Source organism: Hylaeus anthracinus, unplaced genomic scaffold, assembly GCF_026225885.1.
Source record: "Hylaeus anthracinus isolate JK02 unplaced genomic scaffold, UHH_iyHylAnth1.0_haploid 0, whole genome shotgun sequence".
Taxonomy (NCBI): Eukaryota; Metazoa; Arthropoda; class Insecta; order Hymenoptera; family Colletidae; genus Hylaeus; species Hylaeus anthracinus.
Genome location: NW_026533254.1, coordinates 26,559,179 through 26,574,187, shown reverse-complemented (window position 1 = coordinate 26,574,187; position 15,009 = coordinate 26,559,179). Strand labels below are relative to the sequence as shown.

General features: G+C 43.3%; 1 protein-coding gene across 2 annotated transcripts in view; it reads left to right on the top strand.

Moving 5' to 3' along the window:
• LOC128892795 (octopamine receptor beta-1R-like) overlaps nt 1-13,538 on the top strand; it is a 53,946-nt gene extending 40,408 nt beyond the window's left edge. For both annotated transcript variants that reach the window (XM_054153354.1, XM_054153346.1), the window contains one exon: nt 8,959-13,538. In XM_054153354.1, the coding sequence (XP_054009329.1) occupies nt 8,959-9,265 (307 nt within the window). In that variant the 3' untranslated portion in view covers nt 9,266-13,538. The remainder of the gene's footprint in view (nt 1-8,958) is intronic.
• Nucleotides 13,539-15,009: the final 1,471 nt, after the last annotated feature.

The window sequence follows — 15,009 nt, the reverse complement described above, 5'->3', positions numbered from 1 at the left end:
GATACTTCTAACGAAAAATTAATTCGGAAACGTTTAACCCACTATTTAATTTAGCCAAATTTCTTCAATAGATATTAGAGGTACTGACTCTACGTATTAATTCGTGAATTAAATTTTGAGATAAGATGTCGAAGTACCAATTAAACCTTCCCGCTCGAACGATACGGCCTCTACGAGAAACGAGTTCCAAGTGGCGAGAAGATTATTTTTCCAAGTAGCAGTGGTTTACCTCCGAATTCGTATCTTGAACGAAACGTTTGGAAATTGATAGGTATCGGTATCAGCGGCTCGCGCGTATGATCTCGTTGCTACCCGATGTTCCCAGCTCCTCTGTCACCGGAAAGCCGAAAGTCGAGGGTGAAAAAGTAGGTCCTCCCCCTCGAACAGAATTTCGATGGGCCAGCCTCCGTTGCTCGAGAGCACTATCGATACTGTCGGCTGCATCCCGAAATTTCTAAGGGTTCGCTAGGGCTGCCGAGGGATGTTCGGGGGTGAAGAGGGTTTGCTCAGGGCCCGATCGATACCGTCTCGCGGAAAAAGAAGCCACCCCTGCCGCTACGATCTCGAGTGGTTTGCACAGGACTCGACGTACGGATACACTTGTGCACGACGTTCGAGGCTTGTTTCGAGATATCGCAGCTGCAGGTGCGCGACACCACTTTTATTCTCGCGATAGCGCCGTGAAGCCCCACTTAATATCCGACGTTAACCTCGGTTAAATCGATTAAATCGGTGTTAAGGGGGGCACCGCACATTCTTCGAAAAAAGAAAAGAATCGAATTTTTGTTTAATTTGTTTGATTAAAATTCGACTTTTTCCGGATCTGTCGATGCTAATTTCATAATTTTTTGATAGTTGGGAATGGCAAATAGAAAATTTTCACGTGATTTTTGACGGTAGTCAAGGCCAGCCTGTACAAAGTTTTTTTGAATAGAAAAACATTTACTTTAAACGATGATGTTAAAAAGCACCCCGGTCAGCTTTTGCCGAGTAAAGATCAAAACGTTTCCTGACAAAATCGTACTTTTTGGTCATTTCATACCAATTACTCATGGTACAGTTTACCTATCGAATCCGGACAAATTTTTGTTTACGCAGAATCGCTTCATCTACGAAACAGTGAAGGTGGATTGTCCACATTGTACTTAGTTAAAGAAATAAAAAATAAAAAGAGGGTGAAGAAAACACCAGCAAAATTCTTTTTTTGAGAATGTTTTACGAAAAACAACTCACTGCTGTTTCATAGTTTAGAATATGTAAAACAACCTAAGAAATGGTTGGATACGATCTAGATTTATACTATCTGGGTAGTCCCTAAACGACATATCAGAGAAGCAAGTTTACAGTATTTTATGGAATGTTTGGCAAAAAAATTGTCTAACATGACTGGCCTAATATTAAAAGACCGTCTCTGATAAAGAGAAACGATTCTATTTTTGACACTCTCTACCTTCGTTTCAACCTGAATTCCGCGGTTGAATCTTTCACAGAAACGTTTATTTTATTTAGCAAGTTTAGCTCGCTCGTCATGGTTGGATCGGTCGGAAAGTTGAAACATTCCATTTTTCCACGACCCTTTCGATAAATCCTTCGAGAAATGAGGGTTCCACTTTACCAAGAGAGTATTTTACCTTACTGATCCGACAACCTTTCCTCGCCTACGCTTCACGGAGAGTAGACATCATTCGAACGTACATTAGCGCATACAAACATCCTCGAGCGTGATTTCGTTTGCTCGCATGCCGACAACGTTTAAGCGCAATTTAGCGTCGCTGGTATGTTGGCAATCCGCCGGAAATGTCCCGCCAATTCTGACAAATGTATTCTGCACGGTTATTACGGAACACGAGTGCCTTCGGCATACCAGATCTGACAAAACCCTTTGTTTATCGAATTTTCATTCGAAGCTCAATTGTTTCACGCGTGTCTCCTTTCCACCATCCGACTTCCGCTTTCTTTAGATGTCGGTTTATTGGCAACGATACAGTTATCGAGGCGTGAGGGGGAGGTTTGTCCCCCGAAATGAACGCGGTAGCGGCGAATGACTCGATATTCGGACGGAACGACCGTTTAAAGCTTGATTCATCATTATCCCGCCGCTGAATGGATATTGGGCCGATAAAGTGGTTCGTGGCTCGTTTTTAGTGGAGCTTTGGGTGATTTATGATGAATGAAACGATGGTCCTAATCCCTCTATAGAGGCGCCCGGCTCTTTTCATTTTTAACGATAGCCGTTGGTCCGTTTCGACTGTTAGAGGAAACCGTGGGCCTTTTTCGATTTGCGACCGACGAACCGTTTCGAATTTTCGATGGAAATGGCTGACCATTTTCGACGATGGTAGGTCGTTTCCGAATTTTATTTGACATCGATACTCCGACCAGAGAATTTTTGCCCCTAGTGGATCGCTTTTCGCTTTTAGCACCCATGCTTTCCACGTATCAGCCGTTCGATTTCAATTATTTTTACTCAATCAAGTTACTAGCAATTTCCTCTGACATATTAACCTTTCACACCTGAATTATTTTATTTTCTAGTGCTAATGTAGTTTAATTTTTAGGGTTAGCTTGAACTAAAATTAGTGTGGAAAGAATTAAAAAAAATTCGAATAGTGCACTTTTCTAGGAAAACTGGTCCTAGAATTAGTCTTTTTCAGGGCACAATATTTTATAAATTATAATAATTGAACTACCCGAAAAGAAGATCGCAACTTAATACCCACACCTCGGACGACTACTACATCTTTTCACCGACTTCTTTACCCGCAAGAAAATAAAACTTCTCGATTAACGTTACCACGGAAGAAATACTTTCTCATAAATTACTGGAAGAAACACAGTCTCGTAATTAATTGGATTCTAAATCAAGTGGATTTCATCTAATAGAATTGAGACGAGAGGGTTGCGACCCTCTGGACGGAAAAAGAAACGATCGATTAAGGAAACGAGGAACACAGACGGAATTGAAGAAACCTCGTTCGATCGGGAGTCCCGCGGTTCGAATTACACATGTTGCTCGATCGTTTATCCCCTTCAGCGCGAGAATCATTGTTCCCGGGGGGTTGCGCAGCACGAAGTCTGGTCATCCCTTCTAGATACGTGTCAACTTCTGCGGTGGCGTACGAGAAGTGCCAGATGGACAACTTCGATATTTCCACTTCCAAAAGTAACTTTAACTTTAACGTTCCCATTTTCAGGGTGACGTAACCGCGGTGAGCAAATTCACCCCTAAAGCTGAATAGTCCGGTCATATTAGACAATTTTTTTTTGTCAAACATTGCATAAAATGCTGTAAACTGGCTTTTCTGATATGTTATTAGGGACTAGCCAGATAGTATAAATCTAGATTTGCAACTCTCAGAAACGTGACTCAGAAAATAACAGTGTAAGTCAAAATACCTACGGTATCAATTATACTATTTTTTTACAACTTTTCCTTGTACAGGTCCCGTTACGGTCTTGAAATAAAGGTAATTGAATTTTCTAGAACTTCATATCTCATGAGTTTAGTGTAGGATGAGTATTTATGTCGATATATTGATCGAAAGTAGGTCGGTAGTTGAAACTTTCACTTTTTTTTGGAAAATTTGTCAATTTTCGCAAAACTGTATCTCTGAAACTAAGGGAGCTACAGAGCCTCGACACGTCTCAAATTTTAGGAAATTTTATTTACTTAAAAAAAGGTAAGAATGACTTTTCTCGTCGGAATAGCCCTTTGGTAACTGTTTTGCGAAAAACTGAAGAGTGCGAAAATTTCGCGGTTTTTCTACTGTAACTCGGGTGGTCCCTAACAACATATCAAAAAAGCAATTTACAGTATTTTTTGCAATGTTTGAAATTTTAAAATGACTGACCTACAACGGATGAAATAAAATATTTTCGAGGAATCGTTCGCCGCAAATATGCGACGAACTGTTAAGGGAGAGCGTCTCGTTCAGCCTCGAGTATCGATCTCGATTGCCTTAAACCCCGTGCAACGCGGACATTGGTGGATTTGTAACAGGTCATCTTAGTGTCCAGAAGCTGGCCGGGTCACGAGGTTAATCCTATCGATAACCGACGTCGAGGTAACGGTCCGTGTAACTGGTACGAACAAACTTTACCTTCGTGGGATCGACGATTCCTTCGCATTCAGTGTATTCGCTTTGCAAAGAATGTTTATATGTTTTTATATATTGATACTGTTGAAGATTGATTTTGAACAGGAAAAGGTATTTAATCAAGGAAAAATATAGGGTGTCCCAAAAATGTTGGAGATCCTTGAAAGGGGTGGTTCGGGGGGTGATTTGAAACAACTTTTTCAAATGCTGAACTAGAGCATTTATGGTAGGCTTCGTATATTCTCTGATGTTTGCTGACAAGCTTTGAAAGTGGAAAAGACAGCGAATAAAGAAGAGGAGCAAAAACACCAGGGTATGTCGGTGAGACAATTTAATGTAACGGTGAAACTTTTTATTATTAATTTTTTTTATTATTAACACCATTGCATTAAATTGTTTCACCGAGTGATCCGATCACGGATCATGTTACACTGTTCGGCGATCGAACTCCTCCACCCCTCAGGAAGTATACCCCGCAGTAATAGGAGTGCTTTGTGTGCATTTATGGTAGAGAAATTTCTGCATTTATGGAGACATTACTGTATAACGTTAGGGTTGTCGCATCGCGTACACGCAAAGGGAAACCATCGAAATACTTGATATTATTTTTCTTCTACAAATACAACGAGTCTCTTGTTAAATAACTGTTCCAATCAACGATAAAAGTCCAGAGATTACTCCCTCCTTGGAACGTATCCCTAATTTAATGGAACATCCATCGAGAAAACAAGAATTAATGTTTCCTTATCTTATCTCGGTCACTTTAATTGGCTCTATGGAAACTTTCGCGAGTGCTCCGGACGCGACGAAGCCTCCGTTGATTCCCAGGATCGCCTAAGATATTGTCCACGCGGTTCGAGGGCAAACATCAATTTCCCAAGCGTTTTCAGCTGTCTCGTCGAATTGACAAAGGTCATCGCGATGGTTTCTCGTTTATTTACCGTTACGCGATAAAGCTATAGTTTAGGTCGAATGTTTAGGACATCCTTATTTGTGCACAGACCAATTCTTTCTTCGAAGAAAGACCAATTTTCTTCAAAAGCTACGCTATTAGGATAGGTTTTCTTTTTAATTTTTCCACGCTAATCTTAATCCAAGTTAACCCTAAAAATTAACCCTAGAAAATAAAATAACTCCCAAGGGCTAAGATAATATTATCCTCTTTGCCGATGTCCCCTTCCGAATCGTGAAATAATATCCCGCGAAACAGTAGCTAAATGGCGAAACTTTCCATTGTCCCAACCGACCGAAGTCCTCCGACTTCCAGACAGTTGAGATCCGTAATTAAGATCTCGGACGGGGTCCTTCCTTGAAAGTAAAAGAAGAAAAAATCGAAAAAAAAGAAAGAAAAGGAAAATATGTCCGCCCTTTGTGGACGGGCGCGCTTTAGGTGAAAATGTTCACGGCGACCGAGCAAACGAGCGTTCCAGCCGAGGAATTCGTCCGCCTTTTCGAGCTTCGGAAACAAAAGCTCCGGACAGAATTATTTTTTCTAGTCGAGCGGTGGGTCCGCGGGAGGGGGCGGACGCGGACGAAGAAAGACGCGGAAAAAGGATGGGGAAACGCTCAAAGAACGTGAAACGGGGTCGACAGGAAAATGCAGCGATTCCGCACTCGGCGAGGTGTCAGACCGTGTACGTTTCGCTTTATTAACTCGTCCGTTCCTCACTTTCCACGTTTTTCCTGCCACTTCCTCGTCGAATCGACCAGATGAAGTCGGATATCCGCGGCGAAGGCCTCGGTTTTTTAGTTTCGGATCGATCCGGCTTACAACTGTAGCCCACGCCGTTGGATCTGAACGAAAGCTTGCCTACCCACGCTCCCGGTTTCACCGATACCATTTCGCGGAGTGGAATTTGTTTCGCCCGGGCGCAAGGGATAACGTACGCCGTGAGGGGATTTTCGAAAATTTGTTCCACGATCCGCGCGGAGAGCTCTTCGGAACCGAGTCGATGGAACGGGGACGGGAATCCGACAATTCGAAGAGAAGTTCTCGAAAGCACTTTGGTAGAGCCTCGTTGGGTGTCACGAAGTCGTTTAATGAGCAAACCTTCTTTTTCGCGGGCTGAAGGGAACCGAAGCGTTCGACGAATACGCATTGAATTCGCGACGGAAATCTCGCTTTGTGATCGAGTGTCAATCGCTCCCGACAATCGAAAACTTTTCTCCTCTGAACATCTATTCCCGTCACGACGAAGAAAATAATTTTTTTTTTTAAACAAATAGATAAAGTCGCGCTCGCGAAACATTTCCCGGGTATCACTCGTCGTCTTTACGTTCATCGGCTCGACAATCGATACATTAATCGTGTGCACGACCTTAGCTATAGTTTCAGCTAAAATTGGACGAACAAGGGTGAAGGTCGATCCTCGTTCCGAGCAAGTGGTCAGACTTTTCCCTACGAGGAAATCGAACGGTTGACCGTGCATGCTAATGCTCCAGTCGTCTGGAAACTTTTCCTTTCGCTACACTTTCGCGTCGTTTGCTATTAATTTTTTCCAGTGTGATGCAACCTGTGACACAATACAACGAAGGTCGACGTAAGACTTGTGCCTGTACGCGTACTCGGCGCGACGAGAAACACAAAATGGGTGTGAAAAACTTGCAGCTGCTCAATCATAGATTGAACAGTGGTTGAGTGGTTTTACTTTCATCGCAAAAATATGAAGAATCGATTGAAGCTGTTTCCGCAAAGTTCTGATAAAAATTGCTGAAGTTGGTATTTTCATTTCTTAATGGCTGGTTGTGATCGTACAATCTGTCGTACAACGCGTCGTACAATCTGTCATACAACGCGTCGTACAATCTGTTGTACATGCGGTCGAACCGGTTACGACGTATCGTACGACTTGTCGTACAGCAGATCGTACGACAAACCGCCACAGACAATGGAATCCCATTCACACGGTCGAAATGTCTCTACAAACGGTTAGTCGTACGACAATGCTAATGCGACGATAAAACTCATCGATATCCTGGTGCTTTCGCTTCGTCCTCTTCTTTATTCGCTGTCCTTCTCTATGTTCATCGCATTCCCTCTCCACTTTTCAAGCTATGTAACGAGCGAGACATATTCATTCTATTGACCCACCCATTTCATCGCCTCACAGCATTTTTCGCCATATAACGGGACATGAATTTCGGCCGTTCGAAAATAAAAAGATGACGAAATACCAGATCATTGTGTACAATACGAGTTGCTTAACAGAAACTATAAGTTCGCCGAGCATTCGAACAGCCGTCAGCAAACTTCCAAGTCTACCCAGAGTATTCTCGAGGAGAAGCGACAATGATGAGCGTCACGCGAGGGAAAGTTCTCGGGACGGGCAAGTTCCGTCGCTTATCCCGACGATATTTCAATCTCCGCAGACGTTCCTAAAATTCACGACGAAGCTGAAACAATAAAAACGAGCGGCACAAGAAGCAGCCAGGGGATTTAAATTGCGCCCACCGTGAGAGTCCTTTGGCTTTGTTTCGCGACCCCCTTTACTCGAATCACGTGGTCGGAATGATTTCGTTGGTGGGGAGAGAAACGAGGAGAAGAGCTCTTCGCGACCCGAGAAAAGTGCTATGCGAGGAAAATTTCAACAATGCGGTTGGGAAAAAGTTTAGAACCGGAAGGAACGGCGGGGAGAGAGAGATGTAGCGATGGGAATGACACCGATACGAGTTTGTATATATATTTAATCCCATAAATATTCGTATCCTATGTGCCTATTAAAGAAATGTGTCTAAATTAAATAGTAATCTTCATGTTCCCAAATAAAATGTTCGTCATAAATATACACATCTCTGAAGTTACCTGTACACATTTATAACTACCTGTGCCTCGCGTGGAATACCATTCTTATTCAACATATATTCTATTGTGCGTTCACAATGAGTTGGACAGTCAAATTCATCGATCGAGGACATTGTGACATCAAACGCGTTGGTATGAAAAAAATTGGTAGTCGTTCGATGTGAAAATATAATTGTTCTACGTTTAGATAATGGTAAGCTGTCAAATGGTCGAGTAATCGCGCCGCTCGAATAATTTAATAAAGGAAAAGTCTCGGAGCTGTCTAACCTATACCTCGAAGCCCGAAGCCTGATCGGCGCTCGGGCGGAAAGAAGCTCCGGCAAATCCATTCTCCTCGCGACAATGGAAACAATTTTCGAGGTTATGTGGGTCAACCACGGCCGACTGTTTCGCTTCGAGCTCAGCCGGCGTGCTCCATGAATGGAGATTAATAGTGCAACAGAGGAAGTCGTTCCAAGTCGACCGCGATACACTTCGGAGGTTGGATCGCTTAGTATTTTGGCAACGGCTTGCCAACTATTACGCATCGATTTTAAATCGAACCGATCGGGTTCTGAGGTTCGGTTGGTCTTTGGAGCGCTCTGCTAGGAATTTAGCGGTACTGGTCTGGTACTGATACTACAACTTATGGCGTTTCGTTAACACTTTAATGGCCGATCACACGACGTGTATGCGATGGTACCGGAGAAGGTTATTGGCCGGTGTTGTGTTAATGGCCTATTCCTTGATGTAACTTGGCGAGGAATGTACCGATCGAAGTGGAACTTTCCACATTTAATGACAGCTGATTTCTTCATGTTCTCGTTTCCAAAATTTATAGACTTTCTATGAAATATTTATAACTATTGTTATTGCAAAATTTCTATTCCTTGATATAACTCGGCGAAGAATTTACCGATCGAGGTGGAACTTTTCACATTTAATAACAGCTGATTTCTTCGTGTTATCATTTGCAAAAATGTATTTAATCAAAATTGAAACTGCCTCGTATAACTGCTTCACTGTAAGCACTCCACCCCTTTCCAAAGTATTAACGGTCTGTCAATTCTCTTTCAACAGGTACATCATCACATCGCTCTGCGACACCTGCGAGAGCAGCGACGCGGTGGTTGCGGTGGTGTTCTGGGTAGGCTACTTCAACAGCGCGTTGAATCCGTTGATCTACGCCTACTTCAACCGCGATTTCCGCGCCGCCTTTAAGAAAACCCTGGAGAGCTGTTGCGTGGCGATCGGGCCTGTTCGCGACATGCGCCAGGTGCACAGGAAGCAGGACCTGGTGCACAGCAACGCGTCCTCGGAGCTGCACGTAAACAACCAGCTGAGAGCCAGCGAGATGACCAACGTGCACATCGAGGCCTGCATTTGAATCTTCCATATCACCCAAACTCGAGAGACAATCGTCGGAATTGACAGTGTTGACTTTCGATTCGTGTAATAGCTAAACGTGTGCTGGCTCAGCGGGGCCTCGTGATCGAGAATAAACAGTCGGTACGAGAACCGTCCTCGACTAGCCGGAGTGTGACGTGCGAGTGAGACGTAGATTATAATATCCATGGTGCAACAATGACGCGTTCTTTCATCGTCCTGATTTGCCAATTAGCGATTAAAGCGTGTCTTCTATGTGCGTCCGAGCGATCTGGTTTTTCCACTTAAACGAGAGTCCATGATGACCGTCGAATGATTTTTATTGTTAACACCGAGGCTTACAAAGGGAAGCTCACGTTACAAGGGGAACTCACCTTGGGATTTCGATGCCAATTTTTTTTTTATTATTCTGGAGGTGAAAAAGAGAGATACGTGTCCCGGCGTTTGATCGAATAGGCCCTAGTTTCGGAGTAATAAATTTGTGAAAATTGAAATTTATTGTTTTATTTTGGTGGTGCTGATATAAGATGCAAGTTTTCGAAGCAGAAATTATATTATCATATTATAAACATTAATGTAAATTTTATTTTGAGGGATTTTTCATTCAAGTAGTAATATTTGAAATAATAAGACAGGGTGTCACAAAAATGTTGAAGTTCCTTGAAAGGGGTGAAAATGTCCGAGGCTTCGTTAAGGATATATTAACAGAAAACCCTGACCAATCAGAGCGCGAGTATGCCAGTAAAGTGTGACCTATACTACTGCGGCTGTCCAGCGCGTGGCCTACACTACTGCGGCCGACTAGCGCGTAGTCTACACTACTGCGAGCGCTCGATCGTCATACTCGCGTTTTGATTGTTCAGGGTTTTCTGTTAATAACTCCTTAACGTAACTTCGGACAATATTTGGCCTAAGGAAAAAGTTGTTTCAAACCACCCTCCGAACCACCCCGTTCAAGGACCTCCAACATAGAACACCCTGTAAAAGTTATTTGTCATATGTAACATATAACGGTAACGCAGTCGAATTTTCAATCGTTTCAATTTTTAATTTCATTTGGATATAATATTAACAGTATTTTAAATTTCTAGTTTTTAAAATAATTAGTAGCAGGGGTAAAAGAATAAAAACATCACCGGATTGTGAATGTGAATTTTTTAATTACAACAGAAAAGTAAGTTTCAATTTTCACAAATTTATTACTCCGAAACTAAGGCGTATTCGATGAAACCCCGGGACACGTATCCCTTTTTTTCACCTGCAGAATAACAAAACAAAAAAAAGAAAAGATTGGCATCGAAATCCCAGTGTGAGTTGCCTGTGCTTCCCTCTGTTAGTCGAACTCGAGACGTTTGCTTTGACGATTGCTGCGTTTCCTTTCGAGCTTCATTTTCTCAGGGTGTCGTGGACGTTAAGATTTTCACATTTTTATGCGAGCTTCCTAGCTTGGATAGCTATTTTCGGGGGGTTTCATCTTTCACAGACGTCGAGATTACGTCGGATTCAACGAAGAAACGCGACAAAGGCGAGTGAAAAGATCAAGTTAGGGATCATCTAGGCGATGCAAGCGTCGGGGTGGCTTATCGTCGAAAAGGCCTCACGCGTGTGCGCGACATCGACGTCCACTCGGCCAGGTTACACGTTATTAAAAGAGAAGTTTAATGGCCGAAGGAGCGTCTTGAAAGGCGAAAATTTCCGTCACGGTCGACCTATTTTAAGGGTGACGCCTGGTCTCCGCAGACTCGTCTATTTCCGCCGCGTCTTTTTATCGAGGCTGCAAACGAGTCTGCTGCCCCTGGACCAGCAGATTGATGATCCGATTCGAGTAATATTTTAAGATTGGCTTGATAACGTCGCCCCTGGATCCTCTCTCGCCTGACGCCTCTTTTACCAGCTCCCGGCTTATTAAGTTTCGCCCTTTTTAACAAGATTCGCTCGAGTTCGCACCGAGTGGCGCGAATTTCTATGGGAGTGCCTTGATTAACACGTTGAACGTCACGTCACCCATATGAGAGCTTTTAAAGAACTTCAACGAATAATCTAAAGGACCAAGTATCGATGAAAACAAATCTGAATAGAATTCGTGAATTTTGATGAGAATTCAAACATAATACGACAAATGTTGGATTCTATAGTCTATAGTCTATCATCGTTGAAATTTTAGTTTAGACATTTCCATGCGAATCAGAGTGGCAGTCAACGTGTAAACGTAGAGGAACTGCGCATTAGTTCGTGGATTTTCCTGTTTCGTTGTCACGTCAGAGTTCCCTCTCGGATTTTCAAACTTTCCAAACGACGAATTTGACGAAAGTCTGACGTCGTTCTGCAGAGAGTTTATAGCAGCCAGACAGAAAAGATTAAAACGGAGCGCGGCTAAGGGGTTTGTAGAACGCGTAACGACAGGATTTCGGTTGAAAGCCTGTCGCGTCGGAGCATGGAAATTACCCCAAGTGTGAAGGCGCCTAGGGCGTTAAGGTCGATGTTGACACAGGGAATTAAAGGATAAACGCAGCCAAAGGGGATTACCTCGAAACGGCAAGGACACCTGCGTATTTGGGTGAACCGTGGAACAATAAACGCGTAAATTTACGGTGTACGAGCGACAGCTGGGTCAACACGGTTACGATGAGAGTATGTTCGGCGCGGTTGAACGCAATTTGATGCCGAATTCTTACGACCGCAGAACAGGTGGAAGATATTAGCTCGTCCCAAAAGTTTCTTCCGTTTTATTAATAAGTATAGTAAAGACTAAAAATAAGTGCAAGAAAATCGGGACCCAAATATTGCAGTTATCCAGTCGAGGTTTCTATTCTGTGTTTGCTTACATTTGGCTCGAGTCGGGCTTAGAAAAGGACAGAGGGTGAAAGAGAAAGAGGTCCGAGGGAAAAAGTAGTCGGCACAAGCGTATCAGTGAGACAACAGTAATGTAACACTCATATCTTGGTACTTGAAATAAAAATCCCTCAAAATTAAATTTACATTAACGTTTATAATGTGATAATATAATTTCTGCTTCGAAAACTTGCATCCTATATCAGTACCATCAAAATAAAAGTAAAATAAAAATAAATGTCAATTTTCACATTACTCAGAAACTAAGGCCTACTCAATCAAACGGCAAGGACACGTATCTCTTTCTTTCACCTCCAGAATAATAAAAAACATTGGCATCCCAGAATGAGTTATCCGAGCTTCCCCTTTTAAGTGAAAGTCGCGAAAGGAACTTTTGAGACAACCTGATATTAAATTCAAGCGCAAATGGAACGAGCACTTACACGGCAGTCTAGCAAATAGAAGTCCATCTAAATGTCTCGCGAAGTCGAGACAGCGGCCGTCCATTCTCGTATCGTTGAATCATCCGAAAAGAGAATGGATGGCGTTCGAAGGAAAGCTAGACGAAACCGTGAGAAATGTCTGTCTCTGAAGCGACGCGTTACGTCTTGATACACGCGAAGAGCTTTTTTTCAGACCGCGTCACGACTTTCATCGACGGCAAATAGAAAAACCTTTCCACGCGTACTTGTCTACCAGTATCGTAGAAAAATAATATTTTCGATAAACACACTCCCGTTGCTATTGTCGCAACGAAACCGGACACCACCTCTGCCGGGGTTGAATCGATAGTGCATAGCTCCAGGCGCTCCAGCTGTTCCTCGTTTCGCATGCAAATGTAAATAATCCATCGTAAACAATTACTGCGAGCGGCAAAAACAATCTCGATTCGGGGAACGCCGGCGGAGAGAAGCGAAAAACGGGGACGGCGTTCAGCTGAGAGAATCCGGATTCGCGAGAAGCTCTCGTCGAAAGTAAACAGAGCTCGGTACTTTCGAGATTTCGCTGATTTAACGGAGAGAAACTGTCCGAGCGAGGATTAAGTCGCCCGAGCTGGCCGATTCATCACAATCAGTGGCATTAGCTTCCCTGCGCTTTGATCCTCGTTAACCGATGAAGTTTCCAACGGGCTTCCGAGAAGTTTGACCACCCCGGCGAATTATTTGAGAAACGCTGACCTGCGGATGACGTTTTAATCTTTCTGTGACCTCTCCTCGAAGGAGCAAAGTTTAACGCAGAGTTCCTGTGATCGATCAAATTTGACGCGGCTTGACAAAGCTGGGAAGCTTGCAATTTCTTTTTTATCTTCTTTCCCTGGATTACATTCCAAGTGATTCCTGATACGAATCCGTTTTTCCTCCGGCAGGCTGTGTCGCGAGCAAGTGATATCGAGTTTCATTCGTGTGCTCTCGCCCGGTTGATTCGAGCGAATTTATGAAATTAATGGAGTGCGACATACGTCGGTGGAAAATATGATTTTCAGCCGCGATGCCTAGGACTGGCTGTCTGATTTCAACGAAACCTTCCAAACGAAATTATTCTTCTTGATTGCTTCTCTTGTGAGATATCATTTTTCCACGATTTTCTCAAATTTCCACATTCTCGAAACAAAGCTCTCCGTGTCCACGACAACCCTAAACTTGACCAGAGAGGTTCTCGGTTAATTTCATTGAGAATTATCGAACAGTGACCGCCGATAGAACCAATCAAATTCCCTTTGAATTTTGCATTTTCGTAACTCGCGGGGATCGGTAGATTCAGCGGCGCAATTCCGAGTGCAGAACAATCATTAACGTGTAAGTCTCGTGTAGTGGTTTCACCGTTGTTCCCGCTTGTTCTTCGAGACAAACCTCAGACTGTTTGCACGGGATACGATCCCGTACCGTTACGGCACTGATTTTCGTTTCTGTCCACCCCGTTGGACTCGAGCGTACGCCACTGCTCAAAAGTTAAGGTAACCGTGTCGGTGGTTGGAAAACGTTTGCACGGTTAATGGGCAACGACAATTTGCGACCCGCTCTGATCGAGGTTCGTGGGTTCGTTTATCTGTATCGCGTATCTATCGTTAGAGATGTAAGTCGATTAGTGATCTAAACCAGAAATTGGCACCGCGACCGTTTCAGCGCACGGCGAGTACTCAAACTGATTGTCGCCGTGCGTTCGGACGCCCGTGGAGTTCAACCCTGACCCATGGTAACGCGGTTCGTGGACACGTCGGCGTCCACGATAAACACCGACTACATCGTGAACCCCCGGCGACCATTAAACGATAATTAATGCCGAAACTCAATTTTATCGCCCGTTCCCATCGTCGCGACAGTTGTTAGAGGGCGTGATATTCAAACGACAATAGCGGCCCGGAAGGACAATTATTTTGTCAGTACGCGTCGGAGCAACAGACAATTCGACTAGTTAGTAACATCGTTAACCATAATCGGCAGTCGTTCGAAGAGGCTAGCGGAGCAATTTTTCAAGCGAGCATGCGAGAAACTGAATCCCTCTTTTCATGTAGCGCCACACGATGTTATGTACGTATATATAAATATAAATATACAAGGAGACTATGTATACAGATATGTATAAATATATCAATTCGTCGTTGGAAATTGTGCAGAGCGCGTAGGGGTATTAATAATAAAATTTACAAAAGAAAAAAAAATAGGTACAGCGTCTCTCTTCGACGACCACTACCTTTCCACCCACGTAAGTATTAACGTTAGAATTTTAGAAATTGCTGTAACTCGTGACATTCAATGCTCGCCTACACCCTCGGTGCTTGTACGTATTATCTCTTCGCACCCGGAGCTATCTCGTTACAGAATGTCCAAACAGACAGTATTATCATGTTGCATAATGTAACTTATAAAGCACATAATTTAATGAAATGATATTTGAGCTCCTATGAATCTTTAC